The sequence below is a fragment of the Pleurodeles waltl genome, chromosome 10 (genome assembly GCF_031143425.1).
Source record: "Pleurodeles waltl isolate 20211129_DDA chromosome 10, aPleWal1.hap1.20221129, whole genome shotgun sequence".
NCBI lineage: Eukaryota > Metazoa > Chordata > Amphibia > Caudata > Salamandridae > Pleurodeles > Pleurodeles waltl.
The window spans coordinates 981883713-981910770 of NC_090449.1; the positions used below are offsets into that span (position 1 = coordinate 981883713).

A 27058-nucleotide genomic window follows, 5' to 3' on the forward strand; every position below is an offset into this window, starting at 1 on the left:
CAGTGATAGAAGCATGTGTTGTCCTTCAGCACGTAATCTGTAATCTCTAAACTATTTTGGGCATATTTGTTCATCATTCATGTTTTACTAAGTGGTACCATGATAAAACGTGTTAACGCCCCTGAGAGACATAATTTTAGACACTGCCTTTATCAAATTAAATATAAATATTTATTTCTTTTAAAATATAATTTTCAAACTTTTCTTTGAGGGGAAACAAATGTCTTTTTATAAGTGGAATGAAATACAATCATATACAACCTAAAAATAGATTTATACTTCTCCCAGCATTTACGGCTGTGCACTATACATATATTTCTTTTTTTTTAAACTGGCCTGTGATCTTGTTGAACACTGTTGCATCAGAATAAATAAAAAAAATTCAAATTTGTATATAAATAACTATATTATAAACAGAATAATTGGTGTTTGTGATGCTCTCTTTTTAACATTTTATATTGGAGTACGTTATGTCAAACAACATATATGTAGAATTTACTATTTTATAAAAACAAAAAATAATCTCAGATGTTCTACACTTGCCTTATTATAAAATGTGTACACGAGGAAAACATCTCGAAATTTAATTTTCTAGAATGTATAAAAGTTACTTTCTGGGAAAAAAGACAGAATAGAAAGTTAACTCTTTAATCTGTGACAAGGTGTGTTTGCATTTTGAAACATCTTATTATCATTAACTAAGAGCATGATGCATCAAATATCATAGCAAAGTCAATGTTTACTTGAAAATAGGAGACTAGTAAGGTACAGTTTTGAAAACTTAACTGGCATCGCCTATCACTCAGTGACGCTTGAGTGTAGGGGGGTTGTGTTCTTGTATAGCAATCAAACTGTGTAATGTTATTGCACAGGGAGATTTCATCCTATCAACACCAGCCTACTGGAAGGAAGATATTTTTTCTTCACAAAATCATCTTGCTCAGAGAAATTAAAAAGGGGATAACATATACTGTTTAGGTGAAAATCCATAACACTTATTTGCAAAGGCTTAGTTCTGTAATATTCCACCACACCACAGAATCACCATTATTTGTAACATTAGTTCTATTATTGAGTAAAACCTTGTTTCTTTTATCATTCAGATAATACACTTTAATATCACTGCAATGTCTTAAAACCTCGGTATAGTATCATTTACATTTTCTTGAAGATCCGTATTATTTAGAAATGAAGGTTAAATTGATAAGACAAAGATAAATGTTCAGTGATACCATGAAGCTTTACTATGGGGCTAAAGGCCTGTTTTAAGTAATAAATTTGCAATTTAAAGTGAGAAATCTTTAAAGTCTGTTCTGCATCTTGTTTTAGTTTCTAAAACAGACTGGAAAAACAAAATGCAGGCAAGTCTATGGAGAATAATGCCATGTGGTAAGGACTAGATAAAACAGAATATCCATAAGGATTGAAAGAGTGTTTTACTTTGTGCACACCTTTTTAGAATAAAGACATATCACCTGCAGTGTAAGTTGAATAGAAAGTAGATATAACTTTTCCTAGTTTATTTCTTTTGTCAGTCTGACTTGGGACTTGTCAAAATGTAATATATCTGCAAAAAGATGAAGAAGTGAATTGATAGAGATAAACATGACATTTTCTTCTGTCATTCATACAGTACAGATGCTGCTTTAAAAAAATATTTAACAATACCTGACTTGGTGATTATGGTAATGTTACCTGTTGTTTCCAGTAAGCACTGTTACTAGGATATGCCAAAAGCGTGTCTGTTAGTTAAATGTATTTTATTCTTTAAGTTAACTTTTTGGTAAATTTGGATTTATGTAAACCAATCAACAGCAAATGTAGAATTGTGACAAACTATACGGATTGCAAACATATACCTGGGTGTAAATACCAAATGCATTTAAACATATGTACATAGGCTGTTGTTAATTCTTTGTTAATGTTCATTGTGGTATTTGAATATTATGTCTGTGTATAGTGAATCAAATCATGAACATTACAATAAACTCATTTTTGGTAAAAACAAAAATGTATTTTTGTTATGCTCTTCCTCAGTTTCTGCACTCCTCATTCTATATAAATTTTTGTGGAAGTATTTTTTACAAAGCTGTCCCTCTATCATTGCTACCTTGGAGTCAAAACTATTCATCAATGGGTTCTCACTTTCTGTGTTCTCGCAGGGTGCTACATTATTTGTGTCCTCTCATGTACTTCAGTGTTTCACAGAAGGTAGTTTAGGAGCTAACCACCATTTGTAGTGGGATACTGTTTTACAGTCTATGCAAAGCATGTGAATCTACAGCAAAGTGTGCTACAAGCTAAAAACTTTACTTACCATGTAAGTATCTGCATGTAGTGCTGTAAATCCACATTCACCCATCCTCCACCCAGAAGCATGTGGGACTATTTGTAGATCTCTTTATTAAGAATCCCCTTTTTCTAATGCATATGTGCACCGTATTGCATTCACTTGCCACTCCATACTTCCATCAACCGCTGTGCAAAAATAAATCTAAAGTGACGTCGCTGCCTATGTACCTTTCCAACTGAAGGTGGAGTCACAGCACAACCTATGACTTGAAAGATTTCCTTTAAAGAAAAACAACTTGAAAACATCTGAACCCAAGATAAGATGGCAAAAGTATGGGAAGCATGTGAATCTACAGTATTACATGCTATGAACAGATGCTTACAGGGTAAGTGAAATGTTCCTTTTTGTGCCCGTTGGATTTGGGGCAGTAGATGACTTGATGGGACAGTGATGCGCATCTCAAGGACCACCCTCTCCCTGCTAATCACAATTAATCATATGTTATTGGCTTAACTCTGCAGAATCCTTGTTATTTTATGCCTGGTGTTAGCTAAGAACGTTTATTTTTCCAAAACGGTTCTTAAAAATACCTGAATTTAAATACAATCTTAGACGGGCTTCAGTCAGCTCTCTCTATCGATTGGTCTGCTGTAGGGTCATTCACAATTTGCTTCATCCTAATTCAATATAAAGCATATGGCAATGGGTCAGCCTCTTCAACCATTGGGTCCCTTATGTATTACTCCATTTTAACTATGCACAATATGCACATGTTTCAGAAAAGTATCCCCATTCAGTTCCAGTGTGTAGTATATGAATATCCAAATTTTCATAAAACATAATCTTTTCTTTAATTTTTTTTTTTTTTTCAAGAGACCATTAGCTACTTAAACACTTCTATGGGGCACTCGCTTCATTCTGTCTGGGCACTGCTGGTGGCATCCTTCTTTAAAATGCCTCTGAAACCTTTCCATTATGGCCACCCATGTATTCACAAAAAAGAAATGAACCAAAATGAAAAGTGGCCTATAAAATGAGAAAACAAAGTTAAACACTGGCAATTGGATCCAGCCTTGGAACTGTAGTGAACAACTTTTCAGGTGGATGCACATATGATCAGGAAAAATGTTGGCTCACAGGGCAAGAGAGATAATAAATGAAGCGGCCTGATCTATTGTTGCACAACTCATGCTGTTCAAAACAGAAGCAGAGTTTGAATGACATTAGACCAACACAATGACAGGCGAAGGCTAATGTGAAGTCCGTCTATGGATGTGTATATGTATGTTTGTGCATGTGTGTTTTATGTATTTTTAATGAATCTTATTGACTACAAGAAACTGGCAGACAACTAAACCTGGCAGGCGCTCCTAGAAGATCCAGCATGGATTATTATCACTCTACAAATTGTCTACCCTTAAGGTTTGTCAAAGTCGGTAATCAAAATTAAAATCCTTGCCTACTGAAGTAATCTGTGACACTCTATGTAAGGTAATACCTGTCTATAGGCTTTAAAATGGTGCATTAACAATCTACCCTTAAGGTCCTATTGACTTCTATGTACACTTTTTATAATAAGTATGTTTAGGCTATTGCTGTTGAGACATTTGACAATTAACAAAAGAGTATAATTTATATAAAGAAGTGGAAACAATATGTATTTATATAGAAGGCCACACCGTCCTTTGTTTCAAGTACATCAAAAAACTGGAGCCCTACTGAGACATGTGGGCCAATTCTGCTATTTGGGAAAAAGCACAAGGCATTTTATTGTTTAACCCTCACCCACCAGGGTTAGCCCTTGGTGGCATGCTTGATCACTGGGTTCTGCTGTGGAAAATGAAGGGGTATAGGAGCTGAGGGGGTTCTTAAGAGGATGAAAATACCTGTCTAGTAGGAAAACTTTGTTGTATTTCTTCCTCCAAATGGTATGAGTACAACGGTTAACAAGAGTAGAAAGTGTGTTTGAATTTAATGATCCTACCTTCTAAATGGTCTACATGTTTCAAGCTACCCTTCCCTGTGGCTTTCGTCAGGACCAAGGAATACACAATATGTTAAGACTTCACACACTCTGCATGCACAAATAAACCATACACCTACTTAGTGTCTTGTTCTGTGTTCTCTGCGACATAGAAACAAAGAATTAGCCTGCTATTGTAAACAGCACATTCCGAGAGATTATGTGCTCAGAAACAGTGTGGCTGACATGGAGCAGCATGCATGTAACCAAAATACACCCTGATGTAGTTATAGAAAGGAGGCTTCTCAATATAGTGTTATAGTGAACACATTTATTAAATCAGTGGTAAACCTTTGTGAGCAGGCACTCAAATACAACACAATACATAAAAAGGAGACTCCACATACATATAAAAAGCAATATTATTGCTTCATAGGTCCTCCGGTGGCAAGGCAATGTCGAGACGGGCCACTCACCTGAAAAGCAGGATATCTGCAGGGGCGATGGTATGCCCCGACCTCCTGGCATGCTTCACTCTGCTATTTATAGCCAATTAGGAAAGCAGTTGAGTTTCCACATGTGGATGAGTCACCACACCCAATTAGAAGCACATGTCTACACCACACCCAATTAGAAGCACATGTCTACGCCTGCTCACATTAGCAAACAAGCATTGGTAAAACAAGCATTGATAAAAATCAATTGTGTAACACAGCACATTATGTTTACTTAGAAACATGAAGGTTTAACCAAGAACAGAGATATGATTTAACCATAATCCCTGGGAATGCTGACAGATAATGTAGGAGGCACCTTGGGGATTCCTGACAGGCAAGCCTGTAGTCGCACCCTGCATGAATAAAATATAAAGAAGATACTTTCAGCATTCTATACTCACTACACGCAAAGCCTATGTGAGTAAGAGAATGAGTAGAATGAGAAGGGGTTGGGAGCTGGCAATGGTGGTTGCATTGCAACGTAGCTTTACATATCTTTTTGAATCAAGTTTCTCACATACAGTAGTATGGTACATATCAGGCCAATATAGATTCTGACTTCAAGACTGCACTGTACATATTTAGGCAAAATTAATGCATAAATTGCAATGCCATTTTTGGATACTACAGAATTGTGGAGTTTGGATGATGTTTAGGTTGATGGGGCAAAATGTATTGTTGAATAGCTATGGTTCTTTATGTATTTGTTAACAGGAATTCTGACCTGCCAATGGTGCTTTACTTAAGGGGCAATAAAGATCCTTGCCCACCAGTGGTGCTTTACATACCTTCACAATGAGGTTTGAGTGGCAACATTGGAGTACATAAATAGACAGCTTAGAAACTGTTGAAACAAAGTTTACTTTGCATACTATGGCATACCATGGCCTCATGACAGAACCTGTTATTCAGTGAATAACACTAATGTGTGAGGCCTAAAAGTATCCAGTAAGTAATCAGTATTGGAATTCTAGCAGATGCCCGAGTACCCTGAGCAGTTCATTCACACAGTGAGTTGTCTCCTATTAGAGGGTGCTTTACTAGCCCTTGTGAATATCAGTGATGACTTCTGACTAGCTAGCATTCTGAGAACTTCCCTTGGAAGATTGCCATACTTAGCAACATAATATTAGCAGCAGCTATTTAATGGACCATGAACCTTGAGGGGTATTATGTCCTGACAAGGAATTGGAGAATAGTAGTATTTTTCATGCCAGAGCATTCTGTATGGTAATTTACACAGAGGGGTCCACTGCATCATCCATGGCACTGTTGTTTGCCTGCTTTATTTCCAGTTTTTTTATATTCAGCACATATGTTCTTTATTGACACACAATTGATTTTCTACTTTAGAGAAAAATTGATCATGGGTATTGTGGTAGGGTTAGAAATCGGGACTCTTGTTGGCAGAGGTCTGCATCCTGTCCAAGTAGGGACCACAATCCTAGTCAGGGTAAGTTAAATACACGCCCTGAATTAACCTGTGCTCACCCCTGGTAGCTTTGCACAGCGCAGTCAAGCTTAACTTGAGAGGCAATGTATAAAGTAATTGTGCAGTACTTAATTAGAGTAACACAGTGAAAGAAACCACAGAATGACTCCACACCAGGTCAGAGAAATAGAGAATATTTATACCAGAATGACAAAAGTCCAATCAGTAGAATTTGAGATCTGAATTTTTAAAGATTACATGTGAAAACAGTTTAGAAGTCCCTAGCTGTCAAAAGGTTATGTGAGGTCGAAAGGGACCAGTGCATATCTAAAATCCAGGCTGACCACGATGGAGGGTAAGCCAGCTACAGAGCCTCGCATGGTCCGCTGAACAGTACCTTTGTTGAAGCAATGTGTTGACTGTGAGGACACAATGCTTCAATATGCCACACTCGGGGCGATGCGTCGCTTTTTGAAGTGGGCTGCAGGACCCACATCTGAGACCCAGGACTGGAGAGGGCACCTCAGGAAAGGATAGGACTCGCAGATGGCAGAGAACAGCAGCTCCGGGGAGAGTTGCAAGCAGTCTTTGATGTCCCTGAGTCTGCAGATGAACAGGGAGCAAACCAGCAAGCCCTTGGAGACTCTTGGGTGCAAATATGTAGAAAACAAGTCCAGTTCTCACTGCAGGACAGAAGCAGCAGCCAGCAGACCAACACAGCAGAGCAAGTAGCAAAGTGGCAGTCCCTCCTACAGCACAGAAAGCAGAAGGCCAACACAACAATTCAGTTGCAGAGCGACAGTCCCTCCTGGCAGCACAGCAGTCCTTCTTCCAGGCAGATTGTCCTTGATTTCAGTATAGATCTGATTTGGTGGGGTTTGGGGTTCAGTATTTATACTTAGGTGCCCTGGTTCTGGAAGGTGGGAGAAACTTCCAGACCTTCTTTTGGAGTCCACAAAGTCCCTGTCCTTCCCTCCCTGGCTGTAGATACTCTCCAGTGGGTTATGCAGCCCTTTGTGTGGGGAGAGGCACAGTTCTATTCAGGTATAAATGAAGCAGTGCTAAGCTCTGCCCCCCACCAAGCCAGTTAATGGACCATTAAGGCCCATTAAGTCACACCTAAGCTCCCATTGCATGACTGTCTAGAGGGAATGCTCAAAGCCCAGCTGTCATCTACCCCAGACTTGTATTCACAGACAAGCAGAGGCACAGAATGGTTGAGGTAGGAAAATGCCAACTTTCAGAGTTACATTTTAAAATCTGATTACACCATAAGTTGTGATTTTAAATTCTTTTTCAGGGACACCAAACTCAATATTTCTAACTTTTACCATTTAGAAATTACACTTAAAAGATATTTTAAGGTAATCCCAATGTTATCTCGTGGGAGAGATGGGCCTTGCAATAGTGAAAAACAAATGTAAGAGTTTTTCACTGTCAGGACATGTTCAACTTAAAAGTAAATGTCCAACTCTTTAAATACACTGCATCCCACCCTGGGGGCTAACTAGGGCCTACCTTTGGGATAACGTACTTTTACTAAAAAGGAAGGTTTGGGCCTGACAAGTGGGTACACTTGCCAGGTCAAGATGGCAGTTTAAAACTGCACACACAGGCTCTGAAGTGGCAGGTCTGAGACATGCTTGAAGGGTTATTGTAGGGGGATGCACAAAAGTGCTGCAGACCCACTAGTAGCATTTAATTTACAGGACCTGGGCACATATAGGCCCATATTTATACTTTTTGACTCACAACTGCGCCAACGCAGTTGTGCGTCAAAAATTTTACCGCCGGCTAACGCCATTCCAACGCGCCATGCGGGCGCCTTATTTATGGAATGACGTTAGCCGGCGCTGCGGATTGGTGTGCGTCAAAAAAAATGACTCACACCAGGCAGCGCCGGCGTATGGGAAAATGGGGGTTGTGCGTCAAAAAATGGGGCAGGTCAGGTCTGAGGCAAAATTCAGGCCTCAAACCGGATTTGCGCCATTTTTTTTTATGCCCAACCTCCATTGACATGACTCCTGTCTTAGCAAAGACAGGAGTCATGCACCCTTGCCCAATGGCCATGCACAGGGGACTTATGTCCCCTGGGCATGGTCATTGGGCATAGTGGCATGTAGGGGGGCCCAAATCAGGCCCCCCTATGCCACAAAACAAATCTGAAAAAATTACTTACCTGAACTTACCTTTACTTCCCTGGGATGGGTCCCTCCATCCTTGGGTGTCCTCCTGGGGTGGGCAAGGGTGGCAGGGGGTGTCCCTGGGGGCAGGGGAGGGTACCTCTGGGCTCCTTTCGAGCCCACAGGTCCCTTAACGCCTGCCCTGACCCAGGCGTTAAAAAACGGCGCCCATCAGGCTGTGCGTCGTTTTTTAAGGCCCATCCCCTCCTGTGCGTCAAAATGACATCAGAGTATAAATATGGGGCACAGGTCTTAAAGTCATTTTTTAGAAGGGAACGCCTACCTTGCATATAATTAACGCAGCCTGGTTCCCCCTTCCAAAAAATGACACACATGGTGGAATTTTGACATCCCCGGGGTCGGACGTCAAAGTATAAATATGGGGCAGGGTTTGCGCTGATTGTGCGTCAAAATTGTGGACGCACATTCGGCGCAAACAGAGTATAAATATGCCCCATAGTGCACTTTACTAGGGATTACAAGTAAACTAAATATGCCAATTGAGGAGAAGCCAATGTTACCATGTTTAGAGTACAGAGCACCTGCATTTTTATGGCACTGGTCAGCAGCGGTAAAGTGCCATGAATCCTAAGGGTCTGTGAAAATGTGTCTGAAAAACAGGCAGAAGAGGGCAAAAAGTGTAGGAGTGATGACCCTGCCTTTTCAAACAAGCATGAACTGAAAAATGACAATTTTTCTGTAGTACACTTCACGGAACTGCTTCTAAAGCCTATTATTTTCAGCAGATACATTTATAAGTATACATTGCTGCAAAGCTCCTAAGTTTTTTATCCAATATTCTTTGGAGGGAGAACTCCCCACTAAAAACCCATTGCAGAGGGTGACACGTGTGAAGAACTTCTACTGGAACTTGCTAAATTATTTCAAATGTAAGACTATTCTCTGAATTTCATACAGCAGCAAATTGACAAGTCTTTTCAGTTACCCATAGAAACACTTATTTGGAATACCAACAGCAGAAACAAACGTAAAGGAATCCCTTTCTCTTTTTACAGTTAGACAAATCTTCATCAATCATTCCAAAAAAAGTTACTCATCCTCAGTCTCCTTCCAGAAAAGTTTCATGGGCATCAATTCGCTAAAATGTTAGGATTAGCAGAAATGACATCACATATCTACCCTTTGGCCCAAAGGGATCACCGTAAATGACATCATGTGATGTTTGACATTGAGGCTCATATTTATACTTTTTTGTGCTGCATTTGGGTCATTTTTTTATGTAAAAGTGGCACAAACTTACAAAATACAATTTAGATTTTGCAAGTTTGCACCGGTTTTGCGTAAAAAAATGACACAAATGTGGTGCAAAAAAAAGTATAAATATTGGCCTGAATCTTCCCCGATAGTAATGTCATATGACCTTATTCCTGATGACATCATAATAACTGACAATGCTGAAGAGCCACTAAAGTGCACAGTTATATGATAACAAAACAGTTGCTAATTCAAATAAGTGTCAATTTTTTTAATCACACTTACACTTTAAAGAGGGTGCTGACATGATATGGACATTACACATTTCTCTTTTATTGCATGACAAATTATGTGTTTGTTAGAAGAGGAGATTATATAGCGCCAAAAAAAACATAAAACAACACCGGGGAGTCAAATTATTGATACCACTAATTGTCATAATTAAATGTTTACCCTGATATATACCCCAAGCATATGATGTACAAGACAACAAAAAAAAGATTTAAAAAACAATAGTGGATTTCTCCATGAGTATTTCTTCATATAGACCATACATTGAATGTGTTCTAAGGCATTGACATGAAATATTCATTAGCATTGTACATTTTTTATTGCCATCATTTCCCAGGTATTATCACTCATTAATGCACAGAGATGAGGTTTTTATTCAAACCCACCTTTTTTCCATGTGTTCACTATCATGACAATTGGCAACTTGTTGTTTAAAAATTTATATTTTTATTATTCCTTATTTTATTGGAGTGAATGTACTTTGAACTGCTGTATGTTTTGTTCTGCAGAGCTAAGAGTTTAATGCCTGATATCATAGTTGGATCTTCACCAAGTAAACAGTGCACATCACAGTGCTGTTTACCTCCTTTTCTTGGCATTTCCTTTGCCACCAGTGAGGGCAGGGCTCACAAAGACAGTGCCAGTAGGTGCATGAGACAAGGCAGCAGTGGTTGCTGTGACATCTGCAGGGGCGGCTCTTCCGTAAAGGAGGGGTGTCGCCCACCTTTCTAAGAACCAGCAGCTCTAAAATGAAACAATATTTCATTATTGTTTTATTTTAGCAGACCAAGCCCTTGGCATTGCTCTCATGCTAGGTTTAGCATGGGAGCAGCACCAGAATTGCTGAGGAGCCTGTGCTACTGTGCTAAGGAATGCTGGGACACCAAAAGAGAAGAGACGAGGAGCGAGGCGGCGGGAATTTTCTTTTTTATTATTTATTTCTCCTGTCCTTGTCATCCCCCGGCACTCCCTCTTGAATTTGATTGTGTTTGAATTTGTGGCGACCGCTGCTGGACATCTGGCAATCCCTAAATGATGTCCATGATGCTGATTCATCACATGGGGATGAAGAAAATAGATGTCCTAAAGCTTCAATTTCCTATGTTAATTTCCATAGGAAATCTTAGGAAGTGATACAGAAAAAAATGGCTTAATAGAATTACACCAAATATCGCAAAATGTTAGAACTTTACTCAGAAAGTGAGCCTTTTTATTATTTGGTGTAAGTCCGCTTAGCCGTTTTTAAGAAACTTTCATCTAAAGAGATGCTTGGGTGGTCACAAAGGTAAAAAGTAGTGAAACCAACCAAACCCAGACATACCTGAAAGGTAGACACTTGGGGGAGTCCAGAGTGCTGTGTCCCAGGATGGTTTGCTACCTACAATGTCCTAAAACCTCAAACTTTGCCTAAAATCATGCATTCTCCTTGCATTTCTGTGACATAAACTACCGGAATCCAAAGGGATCCACAAAGGTTTGACCACCCATCGTTCCCCTACTTTTCCCAATTAAAACACTACCCCACTTGTATTCCATGGCCTAGTGCCTGCGACAGAAACAGATCAAACCTGGGTCAATGGGAGTCCTGGCATCAAATGACATCATTGATGACAATGCTGACGACATTTCAAATGACATTACTGCGGACATCAGTGATTACACCATAGTCACACTATCATTTAGTTGCTGAGTTTACATATGTGGATTCATAGCATGGAAATAACCCTGGAGCCAAGTGTAATTAATAATTTTACAATGTATATGAAACACCATTTGCAAATCACTAAGGTTTGTGGTGAATGTAGCACTCCATGTTAAACAAGGTAAAAGTTGTTTGCATCTGATGTGGGTTGCATGTTTGAAAGTATATTGATGCTTAAAGCCAAAGTCTGTTCTAAAAATCTCCTAGAAGGGCCAGGCTGATGTTGAAAATACCTTAACAACCAGAGAATAACAAATCATGACCATGTAAAATAGCTGTAACACAGTGGTATAGACAAATTCTTTGAGCTGTGCATTTTTATTTTTAGAACTTCACTAAATATTTTGAGCCATTGCAGATTGTTGAATAATGCAGAAGGTAGGGGTGTCTCACGCAGAGGCGCTTTATTTCATACTGATGTTTTGAACATGGGGTTAAGGTTGTATGCCATTTTGACCATTTCAGAAATGTATGTAGTGTATTCTATTAAACTACATAGTATGTTCAATTAGGGCTTGTCAAAAGAGGTCTTTACAAAAGCCCTGTCAATCTCTTGACTTACAATTAAGGGATATGTGAACCCGTTAAGAGAAGTAATCCCATTAAGCTGAATAGAAGTTCCTCCAGAAGTGTAGAGTGCTAAAGTCCACACACCATTAGGAAGGTGTCCCAATGATTACAAAGCATCAGTGATCTTTTTAATGATATCATTTAGCATATCATGAATAATGTAATATGTGAGGTCATCATAACTAGTTCATGGTAAATTTGGAAGTTATAGTTAGCTCACTAAACTATAACTGGTGATTTGTTTGTTTTTTAGATGTTAGCTTTTACCTAATTTCATCCCCTATCACATCACTTTAGGCTGTGGTTTTTCAGTTAAAGTGCAAAGACTGAAGTTAGACAACTAATTTAATTAATTTTACACTAATTACTACAGGGTGATATTTTAATTATCTGTCTCCATTGTTTTCTATGGCAGTATATGCTGGAGTACCAGTAGCTGACCATATGAGGTGGTTAATTTAAACACAGACTGTCTTGGAGCACATTTACATCTGTTCTGACACTTTTGGGACTATAAAAATTGTAATAGTATTTATTGTGACTTGCAACGGTATTACTCTTTTATGGGGGGGTGTTTTGTATTAGGACAGACCTTTCAATTCCCTCCTTAAATTTTCCCTAGCCAACCCCATTTTTGAGTAACTCTCACAGTGTGCTTGCAAGATATGTGACAAAGTCATAATAGGATGCTGTAGCACTTCTGCTCTCACCTTGCCCCTCCCTGTCCCCTTGTATACTAGTATCTTGTGAGCCCGATGATGTCTGGAGCAGCACTTTATACCCACTTCCGAGGACCCAGGACTGGATTAGCACCACTTGGAAGGACAAGACTCACAGTTGGAGGAGTCCAGGTTTTGTATCAGGAGAGGTAGAAGTCTTTTATGCCCCAGAGACTTCAGAAAACAGGAGGAAAGCAAGCAATCCCTTGGAGTCAATTTAGTTCTGTGTTAAAGAGATGCAGGTCTGGTCCTCTCAATCCAAAAAGGAAGGCAGCAGACAGCAGCTCAGCACAGCAGAGCAAAGTACAGCAGAGTAGCAGACCATTAGACCGGTAGTCCTTTGAGCAGCACAGCAGTCCTTCTTCCTGGCAGAGTATCCATAGATCCAAAAGTGTATTGAGTTGGTGGTGTCTGAGACCCAGTACTTATATGCAGTTGTGCCTTTGAAGCACACAGAGGCCCTGCCATCCCTGCCCTGGCTCCAGACTCACTAAGGGGTTTGCAGACCTTTGTGTAGGGACAGGACATAGCCTATTCAGGTGTGTCAGCTCCTCCCTCCCATCCTTCCCAAGATGCCCATCAAGATATGAATGACCCATCCGTCACACATAAGCTCCCCTTGTGTGTGGCTGTCTAGAGGGAATGACAGCTGTCACCAACCCCTGGTGTGCAGTCAGAGACAGGCAATAGGCGCCAAACGGCTAAAGTAAGAATATGTCAAGTTGCTAAAAGTGGAATTTTCAGAATTACAATTGAAAATTCAACTTCATGATAAATTGTGACTTTAAATTGTGATTCCAGAGAAACCAAACTTGGGGGTCCCATATCTTCTCAATTGGAAATTACATTTATAAAATGTCATAAGGTAATCACAATGCTAACCTATGGGAGAGAAAGGCCTTGCAGTAGTGAAAAATGAATTTAAGAGTTTCTCACTAATAGGACATCCAAAACTTGAAAGTACATGCCCTACTTTTTAAATACACTGAACCCTGGCTTTGGGCTGTCCATGGCCTACCTTAGAGGTGATTTCTGTGCATTAGAAAAGAAGGTTTGGGCCTTGCAGGAGGGTTAGCATACCCTGTTGACATTGCAGTTTAAAACTGCACACATAGGCTCTGTAATGGCAGGCCTGAGACATGTTTGAAGGGGTACTTTAGTGGGTGACACAATCTGTGCTGCATGCCCACTGATATTATTTAATTTATAGGCCCTGGTCATAGGCAGTGCATGTCATTAGGGACTTACATGTAAATTAATTATGCCAACTTTGAATAAGCCAATGTTACCATATTTCAAGCAGGGAGCACATGCACTTTAGCAATGGTTAGCAGTGGTAAAGTGCCACGAGTCCTAAAGCCAGCAAAAACGAGGTAAGCAACATAGGAGGTCTGAAGGCAAAAAGTCAGGGGAACCGACGCCATGGATGCCAGGTCTAACAGCAATGCTTAGAATTGTAGAGGGTTGGTGCGCACGAAAAGCAAGAGAGGTTGCAAAACGTGATGGGGAATACAAGTGCTTGGCTCCAAGAACTTTTGTGCAAATTGAGAATGCACCTTATAAACATTCTAGTTAATCGTCTTGGTAAATGTAGAATTTTGAGTCACGTTTATTATGCATCTTCCAGAACACACAATGACAACAAAACTAGAAAAATCTAAATTCAAAGATATTTTTTTATTGGCCAACATTTTGAAAAATACAGTACTACAAAGAGAAACGAAATACAAGGAATAAGTCAAATTACTGTTGAAGAATATATGCAACTGAAAAAAAACAAATTGGCAGATTTACGTAATTTCTGCGTTAAAAAGTACGCTAAGAGATCAGTGGAAGCACTTTCAAGGCTTCCATTTCTTTGTACACTGCAGACCAGAATATGGTGCTCGGCATCTACATACATCTGGAGAAATACATTTCCCTCCATGTTGACAAGGTAATTTGCAAATAGCTGAAATAACAAAAAAAATATTAGTTGGTCTATAGGGGAACAGTTACAGTTAAAAATCTCACCTTTTAGTATTCTTTGACATATTATATACTACTGCTTACGTGATGATAAATTGCATCATGGCATTTACAAGATGGTCCTTGATTAAAATAAATATTTAATTTTATCTTTGTAAAATGCAAACTAATCTTTTGCCATTACCATTGCCATTATTGTAAGCGACACTGTGTTTTGACAATTATTACATTTTCATTTAAAACATTTGTAACACATCAAAATTTCAGTTTGAATATTACCGTAATTTAAATTCTCTAGCACAAATGTGGTATTGTCTCTTTTATTTGAACTGCCAGACCCCCACTTTGGATACACAGCGTTGTGCTGCACAGTGCAGTAATTTTCCAGTGACTGCCCTGCTGTGGCTTATTTCACTATGCTAGGCAGTTTATGAAGCTCAATACCTATCTGCATGAGGGGCAAAACTACTTCATTATCATGCAAGTACTATGGTATACATAGTTCAAAACATTTACAACTTTCTATGTGTCCTGTACAATACAGCACACATTAAATGTTTTGAGGAAAACAACAGCTCAAGGAGGCATACATTTGTGGGTAATTATTTTTATACAAATGTCAGAATATATGACTTTGTGTAAAAAATCATGGAAAATTACAAGACAGCACCCATCTACCACGTTTAGGACACCACCTTGACAAAGGGTGGTGTGTTACATAATTGTTTTCTAGTGGAAAAAGTTGACTGCACCATCTTCACAACCTATGTTTTGCTCACAGTTTCATAAAGATCAACTACATGTCAGTTGTATAATTATAAATCTCATTCCATGTAACCTAAATAATAAGTCTGCAGGGTATAAATGGACATTAAATAATATATGTAAGAGTGTTGAAACTTGCAGGACTACATAGTTGAGCATCTGAACTTTTGGACAAAACTCTAGCACATATACCCTATGACTCATAAAAGAAAAGATCTGAAACCTAATGAAGGCTACTCCTGCGAGACATGTGATCAGGGTGAAGTGGCTGTTGATTTTCAAGGTTGCGTAATGATCTAGTAATATCAAAGCATAGACACTGGCCTCCTCCAATTCCATTATCAGGCTAAAGAATATTGAACAAATAATCTGTACTATGCTATGATCTAAAATCAGCTTGCTTTTTTCTAATGTGATTTGTAGCTACAAAAGGCTGGTGTTCAATAGGTTTGTTGGGAAGGACAGGTTGGGCACTGTTCAGAAATTCAACAGATCTTTGATGTCCAGCCTGGAAATTTTCAACAGAGGTGACAAAGATTTCCCTTTCAATGGCAGGCAGCTATTTTTAAGCCTCTCCAAAATAGACAGCCTATAGTTTGCTCTAATGCTGTGTAGAGTTTGAATAGTAATATGTCAGAAACACACCTAACTGTCTTGTTCACTCTCACCATTTTTCGTACTGGGATGCAGATAGATGTTAGAAATCTATTAACTCAAGCAAGCTAGCTAGGTACTAAAGTTTTCTGTAAAGAAACAGCACCTAGCAAATATACCATGGACAAAGAGTTAATTTTAACCTTACTTGAGAAAACTGAATACCTCCTAATAAAACAAGCAATGGCAATAGGTCTGGCTTTGATGTACCAAAGCATGCAAACAGAGGTGTTCAATAATGCTTTTTGTACGCACAAATGATGTTTAGTATGTTCAATCCAGACCTACATGCTTTTCCAATGATACAGGGAAAAAAGCAGCAAAAAAGGATTGATTTCTATATAGAATGCATATAGATTAGAGATAGTGAGCTGATTGGGTAAGATGATTCAGTGCATTTTTCAGTTGTAAAATAGTACCCCTTGCATTAAAATGGAAGCACTTCAAACAGCAAACGACATCAGGTGAAACAGAAATACTCCACCAGATAGAGCCAAAACCCATTTAATGTACATTTTAAAGCCTGTTAACAATATGTCTTTCACCCTCTTGTTCCCTTCCTACAGTTGACCCTACTTGTGGAATGCCCTGAAGAGTTGTGGCCGTGCTGCACAAGTGCCAAGTCAAACTGCTGCTCCTGTGCATTGACCGCAATTACCAGAGTCAGACCATCACCTTCCACAGACACCAAAATGCCATTGTACATGATCAAACTGAGTAACATTACTGCAGACAAAGGCTGTTCCAATTCTTGGCATGTTTAGCATCTTTGTGATCATAGGTGATTCCTTGCAGAAAGGGCCTTTAACATTATTTCCCACAGCATACCCATTAAAAAGTGAACTGAAGCTACTGTAAAACTAAAAGTATTATAAAAAGGGAACCTAACATTAATAAAAAGCATTTTATACTAAATATATGGCACTGATTCGGCACTATATTTATTGTTCATTATGATAATGATAAATGCACCTAGGGTCCTGCCCAAACCACCCACCAAGAGTAAACCTTGACTGCTTGACCTCAATACCCCTGATGGTAAACACCTGGAAAAGAAGTTGCTCTGCAAAATAGTGATCTCACAGTAATGTCTGGTTCCTGAAATTCCATGGACAATGTACAACACTTAAATCAAATATTGGCAATTTCCTCCTAATTCTCATAATCGTCGGAGCACTGGCCTGCCATTCATGCAGTATCTAATAGTACTGAACCTGCCTTCAAGCCATGCTATCGCCATTAGCCAATCACAGTGCAGTTACCAAGCTCATCAGTGCCAAACACAGATTTTCAACCAAACCTGATTCATGAATACTGACATATATTTAATTTGGAATCCCAGTTTCATTATTCTTTTCCTTTAATGTAGGTATGCACATTTTCTATGTTTTTCTGTGATATGTCCCTTTTTCTGAATCCTGTGTGTTATTATGCTAAATAAAATTTGAAATTGATTTGACTTTTGGCAGAATGTGACACCTTCTTCGATACATCCATGTGTTTTGATGATCGCGTACCACAGCCAGTATCCTGCGGTTACTACCAGTGGTTCAGTAGTTTCCAATATATAATTTGATCTTTTATGTATAATTATGCTAGTAGAAGTATGCTGGTGCATAAAAAGAAAAAAAGGTGATTAGCAACAAGTTACATATGACTATCTACTGAACTAAACATACACAAGCTGTCCTCCTTAATTGCATGAAGTGCTCAGACTGGATCAGCCAATGCAAATGGTTCTAATAGTGGGACTTACTGCTCTTGTTTGCCTGTTTTCTAGGTTCATGGATTGTGAAGCAGGCAGACAGCAGGCGTGTATATTTGTCTATGTTGATTGAGATTAGGGAGGAATAAGCTAAAAACCCTCTTTCCTACGTTGGTGTATACAACTGCCTTTATCTCAGGTCCACAATTGTGGGTGAGTGGTATAAAAAGTGCACAACAGCCTCTGTAGAGGACAATGATGGTTTCTAATTCCCTCAGCAAGAAACAATAAGGCTACATAAAAATAAACATGAAAAATTGAGTTGTAGATGGCCCCATATTGAGTTTGTTAACCAACACTTACTTTGAGGACATAAGTAACAGTGTCAGATCACTTTAAAGTTAGAGGCAGTGTGTTGGTTTCACCAACAAAAACATAAATAGACTGACATGCACATAAAAAGTGCAGTTGAGGCCTTGTTATTTGCGGCTACTAATCAAGCAAAGAAATTCCAAAGCGGGAAATGCTAGAACTTACCTAAATGACATGCTCCTCCGACCCATCCTGTCGGACAGCTGCAGACACCAGGAGCCACACAAACCCCACCATTTCGACAAACCTGTGGACACATTGCTAGAAGGAAACAACAAATTATATGGATTGTTTATTCAGATTGTATGAATACAATTCATGCAGTACAAATAGGACAACTTTTGCTGTTCATGTCTCATAAAGAGGGATCTCTTCACATTTCTTCATGTTTTGACTGTTTTGCATTGGCTACTCACACAAAGAGGATTATTTAAACTTAAGCTTCATTGAGTTGTTACAAGCTGCCATCCAGTCTTATGCCTTAGATATTTAAATCTACAACCAGAATCCTGAGCTTACCTCTAATTCTTACACTGAGAGAACCTTCACCTACAAATGGTATTATATTTGATGAATATCTACTTCAGTTATTAAAATCAAAAGGCTGCTCTACTTTTTGCATTTACATTAGGCATAATGTATTCTATGAAAAGTCTCCTGACACCAGCCTTTGACTTGGATAGTCTGTGATAAATTGGAGTGGAGTGGAATAGATGGAAGCGGAATGGGGTAGATTGAAGAGGAGTAGGGTGGCTTTGAGTGGAGTGGATTGGAGTGGAGAGGAGTGGGCCAATTGGAGTGGCGTGGGGTAGATTGGGGTGGAATAGGGTAGATTGGACAGGAGCGGGGCGGTTGGGATAGATTGGAGTAGGATAGATTGGAGTAGATAGACTATAGTAGGGTAGATTGGAGTGGGGTAGGGTAGATTGGTGTTGGGTAGATTGGAGTTGGGTGGAGTGGGGTAGATTGGGGTGGAGTACTCTAGATTGGGGAAGATTGTGGTAGATTGAGTGCAGTGGGGCAGATTGGACTGGAGTGGTGTGGGTGAATTGGAGTGTTGTGGTGCAGTTTGGAGTAGAGTAAAGTGGTGTGTGGTAGAGTGGAATGAAGTGGGGTAGATTTGAGTGGAGTAGGGTAATTTGAGTGGAGTGAGGTAGATTGTGGATAGATTGGTGTACGGTAGATTGGAGTAAGGTGGAGTGGGTGGAGTAGATCGGAGTGGGGTGGATTGTGGTAGATTGGGTCGAGTGGTGTAGATTGGAGTGGGGTAGACTGGAGTGGAAAGGGGCAGATTTGAGTGGAGTGAGGTAAATTGGGGTAGAGTGGAGTATGCTACATTGAGGTATAGTGGAGAAGGGTAGATTGGGGTAGAATGGAGTGGAGTGGGGTGGATTGAGGTAGACTGGGGTGGATTTGAGTGGGGTAGATTGAGGTGGAGTGAAGCAGAATAGATTGGGTTAGATTGAAGTGAAGTGGGGTAAAGTGGAGTGGAATGGAGACTGGAGTGGATTGAGGTACTTTGGAGTGGAATCGGGTAGATTGGAGTGGGGTAGATTGGCCTGTGGAAGATTAGAGAGGAGTGGGGTAGATTGGAGTGGAGTGAGTTAGACTGGGTAGATTGGAGTGGAGGGGAGTAGGATAGCTTGGAAGGTATTGCATTGTGGTTGGTTCTGGTAGATGGTAGTAGAGTGGGGTGGAGTGATATTGACTGAGGTAGAATGAGTGAGGTAGATTGGAGTGCAGTTGGGTAGATTGGAGTAGAGAGGGGTATCTTGGGATAGTTCTGGGTAGACTGGAGCGGAGTTGGCTAGACTGAGGTGGATTGGAGTGGAGTAGATTTGGGAAGACTGGGGTAGATTGGAGTTGAGTACAGCAAACTGGAGTGGTGTTGATTGAGGTAAAGTGAAGTGAGGCAGATTTGTGTGGCGTGGGGTAGATTGGAGTGGAGTGGGGTAGGTTGGGTAGGAGTGGAATGGGGTAGATTGGAGTGGAGTGAAGTAGATTAGGACTGATTGGAGTACAGCGGTGTAGATTGCATTGGAGTACGGTAGAGTGAGTATACTGGAGTGAAGTGGGGTGGACTGGAGTGGATCAAGGTGCATGGCTTCCAAGGGGGTGGTGTTTGGGTGTGTAATTCTCCAAAGGAATGCATTCATGGCTTGGTAGTTGGGTCTGGAGACCCTGAGACAGGTCTGCCTTGCCTGTGTCGTTTTTCCTGTCCTGTATAAAACAGTGACCTTGGAGGCAAAACAGAAGAGAGAGCGAGGGGGGTATACAGCTGGCGGCAGAATTTCAATCTGTGAAGCCACATAACCTGGAAGCAATACTATTTTCTCTGCTGGTCCAAATTGTGTGTTCCTAGTCAAGCATTATATTTCAAGGATCCTCCTTTTTCTTTATTATCAGAAATGCCTCTCTGTACAGTGATATAAACTGATGTACAACTGATGTACAATGAAACGCTTCTGCATGTCAAAGAAATAAACCTTTTTGAATTTTGAAGATATTGTATCATTTTTATATTATATTTGTATACATGATATACGTGCCAGTCATTTTCATGGCTTGGTCTGTGCACAGAATGTTGGAGCAAAGTCATACTTAAGCTTGGCTCTCCTTTGCCTATTAATTGTCTGGAGTGCCCACCTCTGTTTGCAACTTGGGCTTAAAACAAGGGATCTTTAGTCACTTGATAAAATGATTTGTAAAAGACAAGGACTGGAAACACAGTCCTGCTCAGATGCACCGATTTCACAACTTTACTGTCGAGGCTTCTTGTAGCAGAGATGAAGAAGAGTGCTCATAGTAAAAATACATTTAAAATAGGTGAACTCAGGGCAGGGTCTCCAGGTAGTTGTGCTGTTTGACCGTACTCATGAGTTTCCAAGGAGAACTACCAGGCTCAGGTGGGGGCAGGCATGGTATAGCTTCAAGGAGGATGTTTGGGTTTGACATGCCCCAAATGCATTCTTGCCATTTGGGTATGTGGGACCTGTGTCTGGTCTGCTATGTCTGTGCTGGTCTTCCTCATTGTTCTAATTTCACTAAGAGCTTATAGCCTGCTTATTTTTTTTTAGAGCGGAAACATTAAGTATATATACTGACCGGTTTACCAAAAATAGTAAATCTGGACCCATATAAGTAGTTCTTGAATGGATGCAAATTTACTACATTTTGGAATTCAAACATGTGGAGTAGTAGACCTGGAAAGCTGTGCTAGTCTCAGTATTCCATGCATACTACTGGCAATCAAACATCCAAAAAGTGATGGGATGAATACTTGCAAATAGTCTAACCAGTGGCAATCACTCAGAGTAGCATTCCAATAAGCATTTTTTTATCCACTGTGCCACTGTAGACAGAGGCCCACCTTATGCAAATAAGTACAGATCATATTCCACATAGAAACAGTCCACCTCAACCCTTGTTCATTTCACTTCTACACCCTGTAGCCCACTGCTTCATTAGTTGGGAAATTTGAGATTCACTGCCCCCCACGTCACACTGAACAAGCTACACCTCTGTGTGGAGTGACATAAATTGGGGTAGAGTGGAGTGGAGTGCAGTAGATTGGAGTGGATTGTAGCTGTGGCTGTTAGGCCATATCTCTAGTATCTAAATGCATATCAATATAGGACACCTAAAAGCGCTTTCCATGGAATAGAAGAATGAAGTCTTAGGCACAGATTTTAAGGAGAAATGAAGTAGTTCATGCGCTGTACAAAATTAAAATGTTTTAAACAGACACCTACTTTGTATGCGCAGAGAAGAGGTGGAATAGATTTGACTGAGGGCACAGGTTTTAAGGAGAAATGAATTAACTGAAATGTTGGCCATAATTAAGGCAACATTCTTTGTGTTTGAAGTGGCAAAGATGTGTCCAAAATGTTTATGGGAGTCCGTTTTCAGACAAGTGCATGCTTTACGTTGACACATACTTTGTATGTGAAGAGAAAGAGCGCAGCCCACAACCGCATGAAGTCACATGGACATGCTTTAATATTCCATGCCATTTCCTCAGTGCTTTAAAAGTAAGCGCTGAAATGTATATAAAAAAGTCACACACTGCTTAATTAGTCCAGGCCACTTGGCTGCTGCTGTAAAAGGAAGCACAATATTCCAAAACACTTTAAGGCAATAACAAACAAACTTCTAGGGCTGAAGTTAAAAGCAACTCAAAGGTGTAGCACGGAGGTGGAATTGATGGAAAGATAAATTAAAACAAATGTAGTACCCTTATTCACAGTGGAAGCCACTGAGCAACAGCAGGAAATCAATCAAATTAAATTAATTAGTGCTTGTCTATGCTCCAGAGAAATAAAAGGAAAAAACATGAGGCATATGGTGGCCAATTAGGAGGCAGCTAAAAGGAATGACAATATAGCCAGCAAATGCTAAGTAATCAGTGGGCTCCCAGTCCTTTCTCTTATGCAATACCCCTTGCAACAAATGCGCATGTGCACTGTTAGGTGAGACCTAAAAAGGACATTGCTCGTAATGGCCAGGGTGAATAAATCTCATTCATTTTAAGGCACCTTTTACCACTTTACTGCAGGGTGTAGTGTTGTATAATGTGGCTTTTTTACTAAGTAAGGGTTTAGGAGTTTCCACTTATCTGCAGAAAGTGCAGAATCTGATATGCAGAACTTTAATCCTATCTTTCTGTGGCACAAATACCAGGTTCCCCTTGGCTATCTGATGTCTGAGATGAAAGAAATAAAGTTGGTCATTTCACTGAACTCCAAATCAGAGGCTTTATAAAAAGTTGTGAAAGTATCGATGACATGGGTAGAGATGACAGGAATTAAAAAAAACAAGGTAACATTTCATGGATCATTTTCAAATTACTATTTTCATCTGAAAAACATTGGAACTTCATTTGATTATGAAAAGAAACACAACATAGATAATACATCAACGGTCAGATTTATCATTATTTCACACACTACAGCAAGCCACCTTGCTGTGCTGCGTGAAAGGGAAAGGGCAGAAATGTGCCACATTCAATATGATACGGTGCATTCCTGTCCTTTCCTTGCACCTCAGTGCAAGGTTGCCTGAGTTGCAGGTAGGATTGTTATTGTACAGGAAGGGGCACCTTCTTTTGAAAACAGAATCCTCAGAGGCATTATCCTCTTTTTAATTGTGCTGCAACACAGGTAGAAAGAGGAAACAATGAGGAGAAACAAGGATATTTCTCCTTGTTGCGCCTCCCCTTGGAAGGCGTGGCATTTTGATGCATTCCCAGGTTTACTAGTGTTGGTAAATCTGGAAATGCTCCAAAATCCATGGGTGGATGTGTTGGAACACCCAGGCTTCACAAATGGAACACCTCCCTGGTGCAGAGTAACGCAAGGTAACGACTTGTGCTGCCTTGCATTACACTGGATTTATCAAGCCATTCAGGGCTACACAAGGTGGCCTTGAGAGAATTAATAAATCTTTGTTGTTGTGTCACCCTTGTGCCCCCCTGCATGGTGCAAGGATGACACAACACCATGATAAATATGACCCCAAGATAATATGAAAAATAAACACATAATCAAGGGCAAGCTAGACACAGGGCAAATAAGCACAGAGCTCTGTCACACACTGGTTAGTTCAGCAAATATGATATTAGCTATTATAGCCTTAACAATCATGAACATATTTGACATCTCCCTGATTTCAGCGCAAAACTCTTTGAAATGATGCATGCAAATTGCAGGGTAGCCTTATGTTCTGGTTACTACTAAAAGTAATAAACCAATACATTGCCATGCTAGAAAACAACTAATTTGTAAATGTAATGTTTTGTACGCATATGTCTATGCAGTGCACCAATGTGCAGATTCACAAAACCTCCATGGACACCTGTAAACTCTTTTTGGGTTGCAAATGTATTTGTAATATTAATATCTACTATATGCCTACACGTCAGGTCCCCAGGTTTCCTAAGCCACTTGGCATACTGTCTGCATTTTGAAAGATTTGCATACAGAAGGTGTTTTGGTTATGATTTGAAAGTGTGCTGAGGCCTGCTAACCAGTGTTCTTTCCCTAAAACTGTACCTTTGTTTCCACAATTGCCACGCCCTGGCATCCAGGTAAGTCCCTTGTAACTGGTACCCCTGGTACCAAGAGCCCTGATGCCAGGAAAGGTCTCTAAGGGATGCAGCATGTCTTATGCCACCCTGGGGACCCCTCACTCAGCACAGACACACTGCTTGCCAGCTTGTGTGTGCTGGTGGGGAGAAAATGACTAATTCGACATGGCACTCCCCTCAGGGTACCATGACAACGTCACACTGCCTATGGCATAGATAAGTCACCCCTCTAGCAGGCCTTACAGCCCTAAGGCAGGGTGCACTATACCATAGGTGAGGGCATAGGTGCATGAGCACTATGCCCCTACAGTGTCTAAGCAAAACCTTAGACATTGTAAGTGCAGGGTAGCCATAAGAGTATATGGTCTGGAAGTCTGTCATACACGAACTCCACAGCACCATAATGGCTACACTGAAAACTGGGAAGTTTGGTATCAAACTTCTCAGCACAATAAATGCACACTGATGCCAGTGTACATTTTATTGTGAAATACACCCCAGAGGGCATCTTAGAGATGCCCCCTGAAAACATACCCGACTTCCAGTGTGGGCTGACTAGTTTTACCAGCCTGCCACACACCAGACATGTTGCTGGCCACATGGGGAGAGTGCCTTTGTCACTCTGTGGCTAGTAACAAAGCCTGTACTGGGTGGAGGTGCTTCTCACCTCCCCCTGCAGGAACTGTAACACCTGACGGTGAGCCTCAAAGGCTCATCCCCTTTGTTACAGCGCCCCAGGGCACTCCAGCTAGTGGAGATGCCCGCCCCCTCCGGCCACGGCCCCACTTTTGGCGGCAAGGCCGGAGGAGATAATGAGAAAAACAAGGAGGAGTCACTGGCCAGTCAGGACAACCCCTAAGGTGTCCTGAGCTGAGGTGACTGATTTTTTGAAATCCTTCATCTTGCAGATGGAGGATTCCCCCAATAGGATTAGGGATGTGCCCCCCTCCCTCAGGGAGGAGGCACAAAGAGGGTGTAGCCACCCTCAGGGCCATTAGCCCCCAGACCTAAACACACCCCTAAATTGAGTATTTAGGGGCTCCCGGAACCTAGCAAGATAGATTCCTGCAACCTGAAGATGAAGAAGGACTGCTGACCTGAAGCCCTGCAGAGAAGACGGAGACACCAACTGCTTTGGCTCCAGCCCTACCGGCCTGTCTCCCCACTTCAAGAAAAACTGCAACAGCGACGGGTTCCACAGGGTCCAGTGACCTCTGAAGCCTCAGAGGACTACCCTGCATCTAAAAGGACCAAGAACTCCAGAGGACAGCAGCTCTGCTCCAAAGAAGAAACATCTTTGCAACAAAGAAGCAACTTTTAAAGACAACACGTTTCCTGGCAGAATAGTGAGACTTTGCACTCTGCACCTGACGCCCCCGGCTCGACCTGCGGAGAAACAACACTACAGGGAGGACTCCCCGGCGACTGCGACCCTGTGAGTAGCCAGAGTTGACCTCCCTGGGCCCCCCCAGCGACGCCTGCAGAGGGAATCCAGAGGCTCCCCCTGACCGCGACTGCCTGCTTCTAAGAACCCGACGCCTGGTAAAGACCCTGCAGCCCCCAGGACCTGAAGGATCTGACCTCCAGTGCAGAAGCGACCCCCAGGTGGCCCTCTCCCTTGCCCAGATGGTGGCTACCCCGAGGAGCCCCCCCCCCTTGCCTGCCTGCTTCGCTGAAGAGACCCCTGGGTCTCCCATTGAAACCTATTGCAAACCCGACGCCTGTTTGCACTCTGTACCCGGCCGCACCCCTGCCGCTGAGGGTGTACTTTTGTGCTGACTTGTGTCCCCCCCCGGTGCCCTACAAAACCCCCCGGTCTGCCCTCCGAAGACGCGGGTACCTACCTGCTGGCAGACCGGAACCGGGGCACCCCCTTCTCCATTGAAGCCTCTGCGTTTTGGGCACCACTTTGACCTCTGCACCTGACCGGCCCTGAGCTGCTGGTGTGGTAACTTTGGGGTTGCCCTGAACCCCCAACAGTGGGCTACCTTGGACCCAACTTTGAACCCTGTAGGTGGTTTACTTACCTGCAAAACTAACAAACACTTATCTCCCCCAGGAACTGTTGAAAAGTGCACTGTCTAGTTTTAAAATAGCTTATTGCCATTTTTGTGAACACTGTACATGCTACTTTGCTGATTCAAAGTTCCTAAGTTACCTAAGTGAAATACCTTTCATTTAAAGTATTACTTGTAAATCTTGAACCTGGGGTTCTTAAAATAAACTAAGAAAATATATTTTCTATACAAAAACCTATAGGCCAGGAATGGTCTTTGAGTGTGTGTTCCTCATTTATTGCCTGTATGTGTACAACAAATGCTTAACACTACCCTCTGATAAGCCTACTGCTCGACCACACTACCACAAAATAGAGCATTAGAATTACCTCTTTTTGCCACTATCTTATCTCTAAGGGGAACCCTTGGACTCTGTGCATGCTATTTCTTACTTTGAAATAGTACATACAGAGCCAACTTCCTACAGAAGGTCTCGAAATTATGGTGATTTTAAAACATTTCGACCTAGGTCACAAAGTCATGAATTTCCAGATGCATAAGTGAAAGTCTGCACACTAAACAGATTTACAGATGTTCGCTTAGCTCACAAAACTCTCAGTTCTGATTTTTTTTGCTTTAAGCATACC

General features: G+C 41.0%; 1 protein-coding gene across 1 annotated transcript in view; it reads right to left on the reverse strand.

The window, feature by feature from the left end:
- Window positions 1–14523: 14523 nt before the first annotated feature.
- Window positions 14524–27058, reverse strand: part of LOC138262090 (wnt inhibitory factor 1-like) — a 124087-nt gene continuing 111552 nt past the window's right edge. The window contains exons 4-5 of the mRNA XM_069211827.1: window positions 18495–18590; window positions 14524–14816 (exon numbers count right to left, since the gene is read on the reverse strand). Of these exons, the coding sequence (XP_069067928.1) occupies window positions 14707–14816; window positions 18495–18590 (206 nt within the window). The 3' untranslated portion in view covers window positions 14524–14706. The remainder of the gene's footprint in view (window positions 14817–18494; window positions 18591–27058) is intronic.